The sequence below is a fragment of the Bos mutus genome, chromosome 5 (genome assembly GCF_027580195.1).
Source record: "Bos mutus isolate GX-2022 chromosome 5, NWIPB_WYAK_1.1, whole genome shotgun sequence".
Lineage (NCBI taxonomy): Eukaryota > Metazoa > Chordata > Mammalia > Artiodactyla > Bovidae > Bos > Bos mutus.
The window spans coordinates 660,244-673,798 of record NC_091621.1 but is presented as its reverse complement, the minus strand read 5'-3'; the positions used below and the strand labels follow the sequence as shown (position 1 = coordinate 673,798).

General features: G+C 51.4%; 1 protein-coding gene across 1 annotated transcript; it reads left to right on the top strand.

Moving 5' to 3' along the window:
* The first annotated feature begins 4,997 nt into the window (after positions 1–4,997).
* HMOX1 (heme oxygenase 1) lies at positions 4,998–12,129 on the top strand. The gene is made up of 5 exons (XM_005898270.3): positions 4,998–5,156; positions 6,311–6,431; positions 8,613–9,104; positions 10,344–10,443; positions 11,398–12,129. The coding sequence occupies exons 1-5, from the start codon at positions 5,131–5,133 to the stop codon at positions 11,526–11,528; spliced, it is 870 nt and encodes a 289-aa protein (XP_005898332.1). The 5' UTR covers positions 4,998–5,130; the 3' UTR covers positions 11,529–12,129.
* Positions 12,130–13,555: the final 1,426 nt, after the last annotated feature.

Genomic DNA, 13,555 nt, shown 5'->3' with positions numbered 1-13,555 from the left:
GCATCATCTCTCCTTGGATTTGTGTGGTCAGTTGCCTTCTGCCAATGTCCTGTGTCACCCAGAGCAGCCAGTGATTGATCCCAGGAAAACCCAGTGAGACCCCAGCACTCCTCCCTTCCCAGCCCTTGGGTCTCCCCTACTTACAAAGGTCCTAGCAATGGCCTGCAGGCCTCACAGGCTACATGTCTCTCCTGCTCCCATTTTCCACCTGTCCCCTCCCGCTCTCTGCTGCAGCCATGCTGACCTCCAGGCTGCTGCCTGTCCCTGCCAGGTCTGGGCCACCTGGGGTCTCAACTCTGACTTTTTCCTGTGGCCCCAAAGAATGATCCTCCCACACCTCCCAGCCTGTGGAGCCCACCTTGACCTGACTGACTTAGCATCACAATCACTTATTGCTTCCCATACTTCATATCTCTCTGACATCTCCAGCCAGGGAAAGTTCTGTGCTTGCAAGGGTTTATGTGGCTAGACTAGGCCCTTCCAGAGACTCTGCAGTGATTTCCCTACTTTGAGACCTGTGACCTTAATTACATGTGCAAAGGGTGATTGAGGAGGAGACAGGCTTCAGGTTAGACATTTACAACTGGCCTCCTGCAAAGGGTAATGATCCTATTCGATGATAACAGAACATATTCACAGGTTGTAAGGATTAGGCAAGGACATCTTTGAGGGGCCATGATTCTGCTTACCACAGATAAATGCTTACCTCTTGGGTATGGGGAGGATGAAATGGGACCCTGCTTGGGAGAAAGCTTGGCTCAGAGCAAACTCCAGTGTTTCTTTCCCATTTCCATCTACATATGGCTTTGCTGCTACCTACCCCCTTTCTGGATAATTTCCCTGGGCCCAGACTTCATGAGGACACTGAGCACCCATGTTCTGTCAAAGTGGGGTTCTAGCCTCTTCAGCTTTGTACCTCCAGCTCCACACATAATAAAACTGGCCCATTTCAGCTGCTCAAGTATTTGACTCTGCAAGGGAATCCAGAGAGAGGGTGGTGGGTTCTCTGATGGAATTAAGCTTTATTTGGGGGGCAGGGAACTCCCAAGTGGTTCAGTGGTAAAAAAATCTGCTTGCAGTGCAGGAGACGCAGGTTCGATCCCTGGGTCGGGAAGATCCCCGAGATGAGAAAATGGCAACCCACTTCAGTATTCTTGCCTGGGAAATCTCATGGACAGAGGAGCCTGGCGGGCTCCAGTCCATGGGGTCACAAAGAGTTGGACATGGCTTAGTGACTAAAGAACAACAACAACACTTTAATGGTGGAATGCTAGGCATCATGCAGGGAGATGGCAGGAAGGATCTCTCTGTCCACCCCGTCCTGCTTCCCGAAGCTGTCGTGGCAAATATCACAAACACAATGGTTTGAAACAACACAGATTTATTCTCTGGAGTTCCTGAGGTCAGAAGTCCTGAAATGGGTGGGCAGGGTTGCATCCCTTTTGGAATTCTAGGGGAGAATCTACTTCTTCAACTTTTCCAGCTTTTGGAGGGTACCAGCTTTCCTCGGCTCGTGGCCCCTAACTCCGTCTTCAAAGTTAGCAGCACAGCATCTTCCAATATCTCTGTCCTGCTTCCCTCACCACATCACCTTCTGTATCTGTAACCTCCCAGCCTCCCTCTTATAAGGACTTTTCTGATCATATTAGGATAATCTTCTCATTTCAAGATGCTTAGCTTAATCCCATCTGCAAAATCCTTTTTGCCATGTAAAATAAGTAACATATTCAGATGTTCTGGGGATTAGGATGTAGACACGGTGGGGGGCATTATTTAGCCTACCACAGGAGGAGAAATATTTAAATCATTCCAGTTGTTTGAGAACAGAGAAGAGGAAGTCAGGAAGCTGAATCAGCATGGGGAAAGGCCACAGGCTCAACACTGGGACAGAAGATACTAGATCAGCCCTATCCAGCCCCCTCCGCCCTAGGGTTGTCTGTGTGTGTTTGTGTGTGTGTGTTGGTGGGGTGGGGTGGGGGGGTCTGTTCTGGCTAAGTCAGGGGCTCCCACGGAAGAAGCTGTAGTGAGGAGTGAGCCTGGACTTGGAACCAGGACCCCTGGGCCACTGAAGGCTCTGTGTGGGGCACAGCCTGGCGAAGTCACTCTCCTCTTGGATCTTCTGCTCCCCCATGTTAAGTATGAGAATGGCAGATCATATGAGCTTTACCTTCTGGGCTTTCTGAATGGACAGGCTGACGGCAAGCATTCAGACTTTCCCACTCTTATCCTGTAAACTCTTGGAGGATAGACTGGCCTCCCATAAAAGGGCATGTGATATGGGGGTCAGAAGTATGGATTCTGGCTTCCAAGTGCTGTGCTTTGAATCCTGGCTTGGCTATTACTAGCTATGTGACTTGGGAAAACGACTTTACCTCTTTGTACCTTAGTATTTACGTGGACAAAACAGAGATGAAAATCACAGGGCTTTTGCCAGGATTAAATGCAGTCTTGCACATAAGGGTTCTGTACACAGTAAGTGATCAGTAAAGTCAGACTAAGATCAAAACTTGTAGCTTGATTCCAACTCTTTCTGGCAACCTAGCTGTATGATCATGTTTACCAGAAAGAGATCTTGTGGCATATATTCATTCATTCAATGTTGATTGTCTGCTACTTACCAGGCACAGTTCCAGGCTCTGGAGATTCACAAAACAAAACCCCTGTCGTCCTGGAGCCTACATTCTAATGGAGATATCTGTTTCTAATAATCCTTCTTTCTAGAAAGTTCCTGGCAACTCTTTTTTGAAATCTGCTAGCAGCTCCAGTTCTAGTCCTTACCTCTGTGAATCTTGTGAACCGGTAAATGCCATCCTCTGTAGAATGAGCCTTTCAAGGACAACCATGGAGGTGACTTCTGGGCTCTAGCGGGAAAAACCATGGTTTGTTTTTTGGCTTGTTTCACCTTCTACTGGATTCTGAGACATGACACCCTACCTTGAACTTTTGAAATCTTTATGTTAGACTGCCTGGATTCAAACCATTATCTTCACCTCTCTGCCACAGTTTCCTCATTTGTAAGATGGGGACAATAACAGTAACAGCCTTATGGAGTTATTACAAGGATTTAATCTGTTAATGGAGAAGGCAATGGCACCCCACTCCAGTACTCTTGCCTGGAAAATCCCATGGATGGAGGAGCCTGATAGGCTGCAGTCCATGGGGTTGCTAAGAGTCGGATATGACTGAGTGACTTCAATTTCACTTTTCACTTTCATTCATTGGAGAAGGAAATGGCAACTCACTCCAGTGTTCTTGCCTGGAGAATCCCAAGGATGGGGGAGCCTGGTGGGCTGCCGTCTATGGGGTCGCACAGAGTCAGACACGACTAAAGTGACTTAGCAGTAGCAGTAGCAATCTGTTAATACATGTGTTTAGTATAGTATCTGACGCACAGGAAGGGCTCAATGAATATTAGCTATTAGTATTGTTATCATGGTTCATCGAAGCAGAAGGTCAATATATAATTTATACCAAGAGCTAGATTCTTTGGCATAGCCCCCCTCTCTAGAAGACTGAGCAGCCCCCATGTCTCTAGATTGATTTGGTGGTTGAAGTTCAGGTCAGTGATCCTGGAAGAGGATGGATCATGGGCCAGAGCTCTGACCTTGGGTCAGATGGACACACTGACCTCCAGTACCTGCTTGGTTCTTCCAGACTGTCTCCAAACATCAGAGACTTCTACTTACCCCCAGAAAGGACCGCCTCAGCCGCTGTAGTCCCCCAATCCAAGAATCCGTGCTTGATGGCTGGGCTGGCCGTCCTCAAGCTTGTACTCACATTCTTTCAGAAGTGGAGCACTTGCTACCTCTTTTCCAAACAACATCCTTGTCCTGAGTCAAAGTTAAACTTCTTTTTTTGTTTTGTTAATCTAGAATCCAGAATTGCAACTTTGGGAAGAGACTTTGATATTGTCATTCGCATTGTCATCTGGGCTTGCCCAGTGACCTGCTTCCCCTGATCCTAAGTGATCAATCTCATGCAATATCAATTCCATAGTTGATCACAGGACCAGCTCTGTTCCAGGCCCGGGTGGGTACCACATGTGCGCTTAGTCACTCAGTCATGTCTGATTCTTTGCAACCCCATGGACTGTAGGCCGCCAGGCTCCTCTGTCCATGGGGATTCTCCAGACAGGAATACTAGAGTGGGTTGCCATGGCAATCTTCCCAACCCAGAGATTAAACCCAGGTCTCCCACATTGCAGGCGGATTCTTTATCATTTGAGTCATGAGGATGAGATAACTCAGACTCAATGAGCTCCTACACAGGTGAGCAGGGAGGTGGTCTGGATGACCAACATCATTGTCCAGCTGGGAACCAAGTGCTAAGAGGGCCTGAAGGAGACAGGCAGAGACTTGAAGTTTGGGTCCCGTTTTCCTGCTTTATGTGTATCCTTGGTCATGTCACTTAATCCCTGCCCCCACCCACCCCCTAGCTTCATTTTCTCTGTCTGTAAAATGGTAGAGATCTACCTCATAGGGTAACTGTAGGGATGAACCATGAAAACAGTACCGTCTTTAGCACTTAGTAGGTGCTCAAGAAAGAAAAAATGGCCAAAAGGAACATGAGGAAGACCCTCAGGCTGCCAGCTGAGGGTCCCAGAAGGAGGTGATACTTAGGGAGCAGGCTGGTGCGGGGGACTGCAGACAGGGTCTGGGGACGGTGAGTCCTTGACATTGCCCTGCAGCCTCCTGCTCTAAGAATCCCTGCCTCCCAGCTCTCTGGAACCATTCAGATTCCTGGGGTATTCAAGTACCATTTCTGGGCTGGAGGCTCTGAAAGGGGCAAAATCACACTGCTGCACAGATTTCCAGAAGTTTTTTTTTTTTACGTCTTGTTTTAAATAGATTGTTTTCCACGGGTCATATGACCGCTCCTCCTCCGCCCCCGCAGGCCAGGGGCGGGCGGGGCGCCGGCTCCCGCGGGTGTTGCAACTTCGGGCCCCAAAGTGGGGAAAGGCCAGCGGGCGGCGGCCACGTGACTCGCCCCGGGGATAAATAGACGGCGAAGCTGGGATTCGGCACCGTAGCCCTCCCACCTCCTCGATCCACTTCTGGGCCGTCGGAGCCGGAGTTCTCGGAGCCGGAGTTCTCGGAGCCAGCATCGACCCCACACCTACACAGCCGCAGGATGGAGCGCCCGCAGCCCGACAGCAGGCAAGTGCGGGGCGGGGGACCGGCCTCTCCCGGGCAGGGCAGCTCCCTCTTCCCACAGAGCTCCCGAGACCGAGCCGGGAAGCAGGAAGCGACCTCGCTGAACGGGCGACGGTCACTTGGGGCTTTGGTGTTAGGAGGAGCTGGGTGCCAGTCCCGCCCGGTGGGGCAGCTGGAGAGATGAAAGGTGATTGACATGCCTGGCTCCCTGTGGATGACCTGATGGGAGTGTTGTCGTGGGACCGACTTTGGTTTTGGTTTTGTGCGAGTGCTTGGAGGTAGCGGTCTGCTTAATCCGGGATCCTCGCGACTGTTTGAGCCTGGGTGACAAAGCCTGGCTTTCTTACTGGGGACTCCTCTTGGCCGCATCCACCACCTCTGGCTAGCTGTCGAATTAAGGAGCACATCACCCCGGCTCCTGAGCCCGCGTTTGCAGTATGAGAGTGGCATAGTAGAGGAGGCACAGCAAGCAAGCCAAGGTCTCCTGACTAGCTGGAATTTGGCCCTGGGTTTGTCCACCTCTGAGTCTGGCGCCTCCCATCTCCCAAGAATTTGACCAGCATGTACAGAACAGGGGGTGATGTTTCTGAAGGAGTGCTGGCCAGAAAGGAGAAATGACACTCGTGTGGGAGGTGGATGCAGAGGCAGAAATACTCCCCAAAAGGGACTGTTTCTTTGAGTAAAGCTGAGTTTTACTTGAGCTTTTTCAATACTTTGCTGCGAGCAGAATATTACAAGGGATCATGAGATCTGTATCTGAAACCTCAACAAAGTTAATGAGTTAAATCTTGGGTCTAAAAGCCAGTGGAAGCAGTTGCAGGTGAATTGAGTGTTCACCTTGCCCACCGATGCTGCCCCCTTCTCTTCTCTATTGAGAATAATTGGCCAGACCTTTCCTGTTGGTTTGTGGGACCCGTATTACAGTGTTTTAATAACTGAAAAGTGTGGCTGGGGTTGCATCTTAAAGGTAGTTGGGAAAGTGGCTGTGTATTAGATGGGAACCTGGGTTTCCGCAGAGAAGCCTGATAAAAGCGGAAATCTCTTTTTTAAGTCCTGCACACAGGCAGGGGTACCCCTCAGAAGCTCACGCTGGAAGAGACTGTGCCCAGAGCCCTGTCCTCGACTCCCTTGTTCACCTCTGTACCTTCTCTCTGCAGCATGCCCCAGGATTTGTCAGAGGCCCTGAAGGAGGCCACCAAGGAGGTGCACACCCAGGCGGAGAATGCAGAGTTCATGAAGAACTTTCAGAAGGGTGAGCTGACCCAAGAAGGTTTTAAGGTATGTGGACTGGAGGTACCAGCCTTGGCAGGGGTACTTTGGGTGGGAGTGCACCCAAAGCGCAGAGCAGTGGTGTTAGTGGGCATGGCTGCTTGAGATGCAGAGGGACCCGATGAGCATGTTCAAGGAGTCATTTTACAGGTCATGACATTGAGGCTCAGAGAGTGGAAATGACTTACCCAGGGTCACACAGCAGATTTCACAGCCTGCAATGTGGTATTGTGGAGGGGCTGGGGCAGTGGTACTCTTTAAGTGACCACCTAGTGCCTGCTTGGCATTTTACTCACTTAATTTTAATTAGTGCTTCAGCTTTGATAAGGAAGATGAGGAAGGGAAGGCTCAGAGAGGTTAAGTAACTAACAGAAGGTCACACAGCCTGTAAGAAAATGGGAGAGGCCAAAATCGAGCCAAGGCTGGTTATCTTATTTGCCTCTGAAGGTAAGAGGGGGAGTATGGGTTCGAGCTTGAGTTCTTCCATCCCCTAATAGTAAGACTATGGGCACCATCTAATCTCCCCAAGGTACCTTTTCCTCACCTGTGAAATGAGACTTTTCAACAGCAGGGTTTTCTTTTTTTTGGACCACACTGCACAGCACGTGGGCTCTTCGTTTTCCAACCAAGGAGCGAACGCATGCTACCAGCAGTGGAAGCACGGAGTCCTAACCACTGGACCAAGGGGAGTACCTAGCATGATTTCCTCAAGTGCCCATTGTGTTCCTCACGCCCATTTGAGGCGTGAATTTTTGCTATTACTCAGCACGGTTGTGAAATTCATGCACGTGGAAGGAAAGCATGTGACAAGAGAACCCGGCAGGTGCTGGGTGTGAGGAGAGGCTTGTTGGGGTTGAACAGTAGGGGTGGGGAGCTGTGGCTCACCACTCCGGACACCCTGTCTTTGGCTATTGGGAGATGCCCCCTACTTCCAGCAGGAGAGGTGCTTCAGTGAAGGGCGATTTAACATGCAGCCCTAAGGGGCTCACAGCCCTGGGCTGTGTCCTGTGGATGTGAGTTTAGCCCTTACTCCTTTGTTCTGCCCCCACTCCCCTGAAAAAGCTGATGTACAGTTGCTGTAATGGGAGTGGGGAGGTGGCCGCTGGAATACCCCATACCCAGCCACTGTACACTTTGGAGCTTCCTTCTTGGCCCCTGAGTTCAGAGTCAGCACAAAGATCCAGGAGAGGACCCAGTGCTCACTCGGATTGTGCTGATGGAGGTAGCGTTTTTTATCACCACGGTCCAGCTTCAGTGCTGGCTACCAGGTCGCGCCTAGCGCTTTACCTCTGCCATCCTCCCTGAGCCGCACACCTGCCCCATCAGTCTGTGGTCAGATTACCCTTCTTTGCAAGGAAGGGGACCAAGGCTTGTCTTGTGCAGAGTCACTCAGGCCCCAGATTGCCTAGAGAGGGAGAGTGGTTTTATCCACCGTCACCCAGCTGAGGACTGGCCGAGCGGAGCTAGGGCCAGGTCAGTCACAGTTGAAAACCCAGGCTGCTCTGTACCAGGCTGCCTGGGTTTCTGCACTGGTGAGAGACAGTGCTCCCACGAATGATTAAAGGCTCAGAAATCACCTGAAAACCTCAGCCGGAACATCTAAACTTTGTCCTCTTTCAAACTCAAATTAATGTGTAATGGGAGTTACCTGAGCCAAGGGCTCAGCCAAGGGCTCAAGTCCCCCAGCCCAGCTTTCAGAGGTGATGGGGTTCAGAGGGGTCTTCTGGGGAGAGCTGTGCCCTGCAGATGGATCCCCAGAGGTCAAAAGCCAGGGAGAGGTGCCTGGCGTCTTCCTGTAAGCACGTTCATTCAGTTACTTCCTCCAGAAAGCCATGCCTGTGCTTGGCTCCATTTCTGTTCCTTACTAGCTTTGTGACTTCGGTGTGTCATACCCTCTCTGAGCCTTAGTGTCTTTCCTGTAAAATGGGCATAGCCATTCCTTTGTTAGATTTTTCCAAGGATGAAATGAGGATTTGTATTTTTTCCAGTGTGATAAAAAGGTTTTTAGGCTCAGACAGTGCACAATGAAAATTTTCTCCTGTGACACTTTCTCTGGCTGCCACATGCGGAGGGTTAGAGGGACTGGCAGGAGGTGGGAGCCCAGCCTGGGGAGGTGACAAGGATGACTCTGAAGGCGATAGTGCCAAGGGGCTGGATGCTCTGATAATGACCTGCTTGCTCTGGTTTCAGCTGGTGATGGCGTCTTTGTACCACATCTATGTGGCCCTGGAGGAGGAGATCGAACGCAACAAGGAGAACCCCGTCTACACTCCCCTCTACTTCCCAGAGGAGCTGCACCGCCGGGCCGCCCTGGAGCAGGACATGGCCTTCTGGTACGGGCCCCGCTGGCAGGAGGCCATCCCCTACACGCAGGCCACCAAGCGCTACGTTCAGCGACTCCAGGAGGTGGGGCACACCGAGCCCGAACTGCTGGTGGCCCATGCCTACACCCGCTACCTGGGAGACCTGTCTGGGGGCCAAGTTCTCAAGAAGATTGCTCAGAAGGCCCTGAATCTGCCCAGCTCCGGGGAGGGCCTGGCCTTCTTCACTTTCCCCAATATCGCCAGTGCCACCAAGTTCAAGCAGCTGTACCGCTCCCGCATGAACACTCTGGAGATGACCCCCGAGGTCCGGCAGAGGGTCCTGGATGAGGCCAAGACCGCCTTCCTGCTCAACATCCAGGTGAGGGTATGGGCTGTGCTGCAAGGCCACCCCTGCCTCCAGCTGCTCTTCCAGGGTGGGGGGCAGGGGGGTCAAGGGTCGTATTTAAGGGCAGAGGCTTGGAGTCTAGGGTTCCAGTTCTGTCACTTACCTGGCGGGGTGATTTTAGGCAAATCCCTTTCTTAATCACTTTGTACTTCAATTTCCCCATCTGTAAAATGGGGATATAATAGCACTTAGCTCACGGAGTTGTTGTGACTGCTTAAATCAATCAAGTCCCCAAAGCAGGGCATGTCACAGGGTCAGCCCTTGAACATTAGCTACGGTTATTGTACGATGTGAGCGTCACCGTTGTGGCACTCTGTTGTAACTCCCTGTGACAACATACAAGTTGGCTGTGTGTTCATATGTAGCCAGGTTGGCACTGCAGGGTTCACGGATGCCGCAGACCTGGCCTCTGCCATCTGGGCCTCTCAGCCCAGTCAGGAGGCATGATCTGTCTTTCTACAAGTGTCTCAAATCCAGGGGAGGATAGGTTTTGCCTTGAAGGGTGACTTCTTAGGCAGAACCACGATGGGTGTTCCCAGTGGGGGTGAGATTCCTTCTAACCCTGATGTTGTAGAATTCTGTCGCTCTCCTCCTATCTGAAGGCCCTGTGGGAACTGGGCTCTTAGTTTATGCTCTCCTGGCTCCTTATTCCCAGCCTGAGACCCCAGAGGAGATTGCTCATAGCACTCGCTATTGAGCAATGTGCATCTTTTGCATACGGCTAAAAAATACCCAGCACACCTGGTCAGTCTTCTGAGAAAAGCTGTATCTTTCAGAAAGGTGGTGTAGAAAGAACAGGTGTTTTGGAGCCAGAGCCCCATGGGAGGGCTGGCCCTTGCCGCTTGACCTCTGGGTTAGCCACCACCCAGGCACTGAATCTCTGGAGTGGCAATGACCTGGTCTGTAACCCTAGCTAATGAGTACCACAGAGCATTGAGTGCCTGCTTGGGGACCACTCAAGACATGGTACTTTTCAAAGGGACCCAGCATATGGGCATGAGTGGCCATTCAGAATGGCTGTTATTGAGGAGCATTTGGGGAAGAGCAGGCAGGCGAGTTAATGAACTTGTGACATCTTATCTCTTAACCCGGATGTTCAGTATTTTTGCTGTGATTCTGTTCTGTCTTGCTATTTCACAACCAAACCTCAGACCTCCCATCAGCAGGCCTGGCCCCACCTTTCATGGAGACGTGCACTTTGTTCTCTTGCAGCTGTTTGAGGAGTTGCAGGGCCTGCTGACCCAGAAGGCCAAGGACCATGATCCCTTGCAGGCACCAGAGCTTCACAGGCGAGCCGGCAGCAAGGCGCAAGGTGAGGGCCTCCCCGGGGGCGTGTGTGGAAGGCATATGGCCCAGTCGTCTGGCTCTGGTGTCTCTGACTCTTCTGTCTTCTCCATGCTTTAAATGGGAAGTCAGGGGTGGAGCCAGCCTTCACCAGGATGCCCCTCTGCGCCTCAGTCTCCCCAGTTCTAGAATCAGGGGAGTTGGGCTGGTTTTAGCTCACTTTCGAGTACTCAAAGGATACTCTGAAGTCATGACAAGTCCTCCCCCAACCGCCACACACACAATTTAGGTCCTTTGGGGGTCTATTAATGGTTCCCGAGCAGAGACCCCCTGACTTGGGGCTAGGGGCCCAGGGCAGCTTCTAGCTATCCCCCCCGCTGTGGACGCAGGGTCCTATCTTGGGTTAGTCCCTCCCTCAGGCTGCTCAGAGAGCTCTCTAGTGGGTGGCAGTGCTGAGAAAACATGGGAAACTTCCAGAGCACCAGAGTCCCCTCCCTCCCTCCCTGTGGGCGAGAGTGTGGCTTTGGGAGTCAAGAGAGGGGAGGGGTGAAGCTCTGCCACCTGCTTGGCAGGTCATCTCAGGCCTCTGCTCCTGGTGCCACCATAGCTCATGCATGCCAGGACTACATGGACCCCTCCGTTGGTGGGGTTTTGCAGGGAACACTGGAATGTGGCCATTCCTGATGAGATTACAAGGTGGGGAGGGGACTCAGCCCTAATACATCAATTCTCAAACTATGGTCCCCTGGGTATCCCTGGAGAGTACTTCTCACAATCTGGCCGAAAATGGAAGAGTGGACAGCTTGGAGAAGTAAGCTCCCTGTCTTAGGAGGTATCCAAGCAGTGGCTAGAGGGCTACTGGTTTGCATCTAGCAGGGACTTTACTAGACGCTGCTGAGGTGGTTTTGATTTGTTTTTCCATGACGTCAAATGGCCCTGCCTCCATCCTCCTGGACTTAACATCATCTCCCTTCTCTTTCAGACTTGGCTCCCACCAAGGCGTCCAGGGGGAAGCCCCAGCCCAGCGTCCTCTCCCAGGCACCTCTCCTGCGATGGGTCCTCACACTCAGCTTTCTGGTGGCCACGGTCGCTGTGGGGCTTTACGCCATGTGAATTCAAGTGTGCTGGCTCCTGGGGGCCATGAAAACTGTTCGTGGAGAGGGGCAGCCTCTTGGCTGGCTTCCTTCCCTTGAGCTTGGGGCAGGGGGCAGCTGTCAGGGCTCCTGCTGTCTCCCTGTATCCCTGTCTTCTGGATAAAAGGAGCCTGAGATATCTCCACCAACCCAAAGTATATCCAGCCAGTGACCTGAACTTCAAAGTGGGACAAGGGGTCTTCCCTGGCCCCTCAGCACTCTCCCCTTCCTGTTCCTGCAGCAGAGCCCAGAAGATGTAGCCAGAGCAACAGCTGTTGAAAACCTCCAAAAGCCTTGGGTCTGAGGTCTCCCTTTTGACCCGCTGTGACCGCTTGCCCTATGGGCCATGGCAATTTTTGTATATGTTCAAAGATGTTGTGTCTTATGTTTCCGTCTTGTTTTTGTTGGAGCAGCTTTGTGTTCCTGGCTCAGCCTGAACTATGGTATTCTGTTGTGTGCTGTTCTGTTCTTATAACAGGGTAGGGGTGGTTTGTGGCGGGTGGGGAGGAAGTGTTTAACAGGACTGTGGCCTTGATTGCTGACTTTCATGTGAAATAATAAACTAAATGGCCTGATAGTAACTTGATGTGTTTTTCTTGGGCTCTGTTACCCTTGGGGAACTGACCTTTTTTCCTCACTTGTTTCTTGAAAGTCTGGTGGGCAGAAGGTGAAAGTGCGGGTGACACAGGAGCCAGTTTGAGATGTTGTGCTCTGTTCCGAGGGTGGTGGGGGCGACCTTGAAGCAGTCAGTGGGCACATCTTTGGGGTGAACCCTGCTTGATGGAAGACAGCTTTACCAAGGACGGGATTCACTGTAAAGCTGCAAATTCTGGAATAAGATCTGTCTTGTACAGTGAATTGTAGGGACTGGAGTAAGAACCCTGGTTTTCTTCTTTCTGTAACTGCCTTTGGGGTTAGGTATTAACCCTTCTGGGGCTCAATTTAGACACCTTTAACACCAGAGACCCAGCTCACCTGTCTTGAGAAGCAAATGAGATGCATGTAAAATGCCAACAGCACACAACGTGAACTCTTAATAATGAAACGAGGGAGATCAGTGTTCTGTGATTCTTGCCAAGTGATTCTTTACTGTGCAAGTCACCTCACATGATGTCATCTCATTTGATCCTCAGAAAAACTGAGGAGTTACCACTTCTAGAGGGTCAGGAGGGATTTAAACCAGGTCTGGCCAGCTCTAGATCCAAGCCTTTTCCATTGTCCGAAGTCCTCAAAGTGTGTTAGTTGCTCAGTAGTGTCTGACTCTTTGTGACCCCCATGGACTATAGCCCACCGGCTTCTCTGTCCATGGAATTCTCCAATTCTGGAGTGGGTAGCCATTCCCTTCATAGGGTCTTCCCAACCCAGGGATTGAACTCCAGTCTCTATGTTGCAGGCAAATTCTTTACCGACCGAGCCACCAGGGAAGCCCCAAAGTCTTAAAAGCCACTGAAAGTAAAAATGTAGTCCCTCAGTCTGGGAGAGTGAAAGCCCCAGGTTGCAAGTGTATTTAGCAAAGCAAAGGACAAAGCTTTTCCTTAATGAGACTCGAATGTGAACACGGATCCAGGAGACCTCTGTCCCTAGTTATGGCTCTGTGAAGTAAGTCTGGAACCTGGTCAAGTCACTTCACGTCTCCATTTGCTCGCTGGCAAACTAACAACCACCTGCATCCCAAAGCTGGTAGACGGGTCTAGTGGTCTCCAAACACCAGTCTGTGGCTGGTGACATCAGGATACCTGGGTATCATGGACCCCCAATCTGAGAGGCTGATTCTGGAGACTTGGAGCAGAACTCTGCAATGGCTCGTTACCAAAAGCTTCTTCAGTTCAGTCGCTCAGTCGTGTCCGACTCTTTGCGACCCTATGAATCGCAGCACGCCAGGCCTCCCTGTCCATCACCAACTCCCAGAGTTCACTCAGACTCACGTCCATCAAGTCAGTGATACCATCCAGCCATCTCATCCTCTGTCGTCCCCTTCTCCTCCTGCCCCCAATCCCTCCCAGCACC